Here is a 591-nt window from a genome sequence, read left to right as displayed (position 1 = left end):
GGGGCCGCTGCGCCCCCTCCCCCGGAGGACGCCCCACTCCGGGCTCCGGTGACGAAGGTTTCTCCGGGGCACCGGAGCGGCGCGCTGGACGTGCAGGGCAAAATCTGCTTGTGCTCGAGACGCTGCCCCGCTTCCTTCTGGCTTAAGCTCTCTGGACTTTTCCTCCACCGCTCGTGCTTCTCGCTGATTGCGCGTTTGCTTCCCACCCAGACCCTGATCTCGACGCGCGGGCCGCGGAGGAGCCAGGCACCGCGAGGAGGGCTGCTTCGCTCCTGCGCCCTTTGAAGTGCCCGACGCTCTGTCCGCTGTCCTGGGGGTGACCAGACGTCCTTGGTGCCAACTCCATCGCCCTAGGGTTTGGGCGGGGTTTGTCTTTAATCCCCCCTCTCCTCCTCCCCCACTCCAGGTTCGGGTGGCCTGGGAACCTGGCCAATGACAGGCTTCTTGTGGCCCTGCTGGATTTTAATGAAAAGCTCCCGGTTCTACTGGACGCTTGCGTGTGTTATGGAGCAGCTTCAAGTTCCAGAGCCATTTAAATCACCCCCGAAACACACACCCAAATACCTAGTTCCTACCTTACCCCTGGAGTGA

The 591-nt window shown here is 62.3% G+C and overlaps 1 protein-coding gene across 1 annotated transcript in view; it reads right to left on the bottom strand.

Moving 5' to 3' along the window:
- CLIC6 (chloride intracellular channel 6) overlaps window positions 1-591 on the bottom strand; it is a 46,949-nt gene that overhangs the window by 45,609 nt on the left and 749 nt on the right. Inside the window, exon 2 of the mRNA XM_008568324.1 lies at window positions 38-350. Within this exon, the coding sequence (XP_008566546.1) occupies window positions 38-350 (313 nt within the window). The remainder of the gene's footprint in view (window positions 1-37; window positions 351-591) is intronic.

Source organism: Galeopterus variegatus, unplaced genomic scaffold (assembly GCF_000696425.1).
Source record: "Galeopterus variegatus unplaced genomic scaffold, G_variegatus-3.0.2 Scaffold398, whole genome shotgun sequence".
Classification (NCBI taxonomy): domain Eukaryota; kingdom Metazoa; phylum Chordata; class Mammalia; order Dermoptera; family Cynocephalidae; genus Galeopterus; species Galeopterus variegatus.
This window is presented reverse-complemented; position numbering and strand designations above follow the sequence as displayed.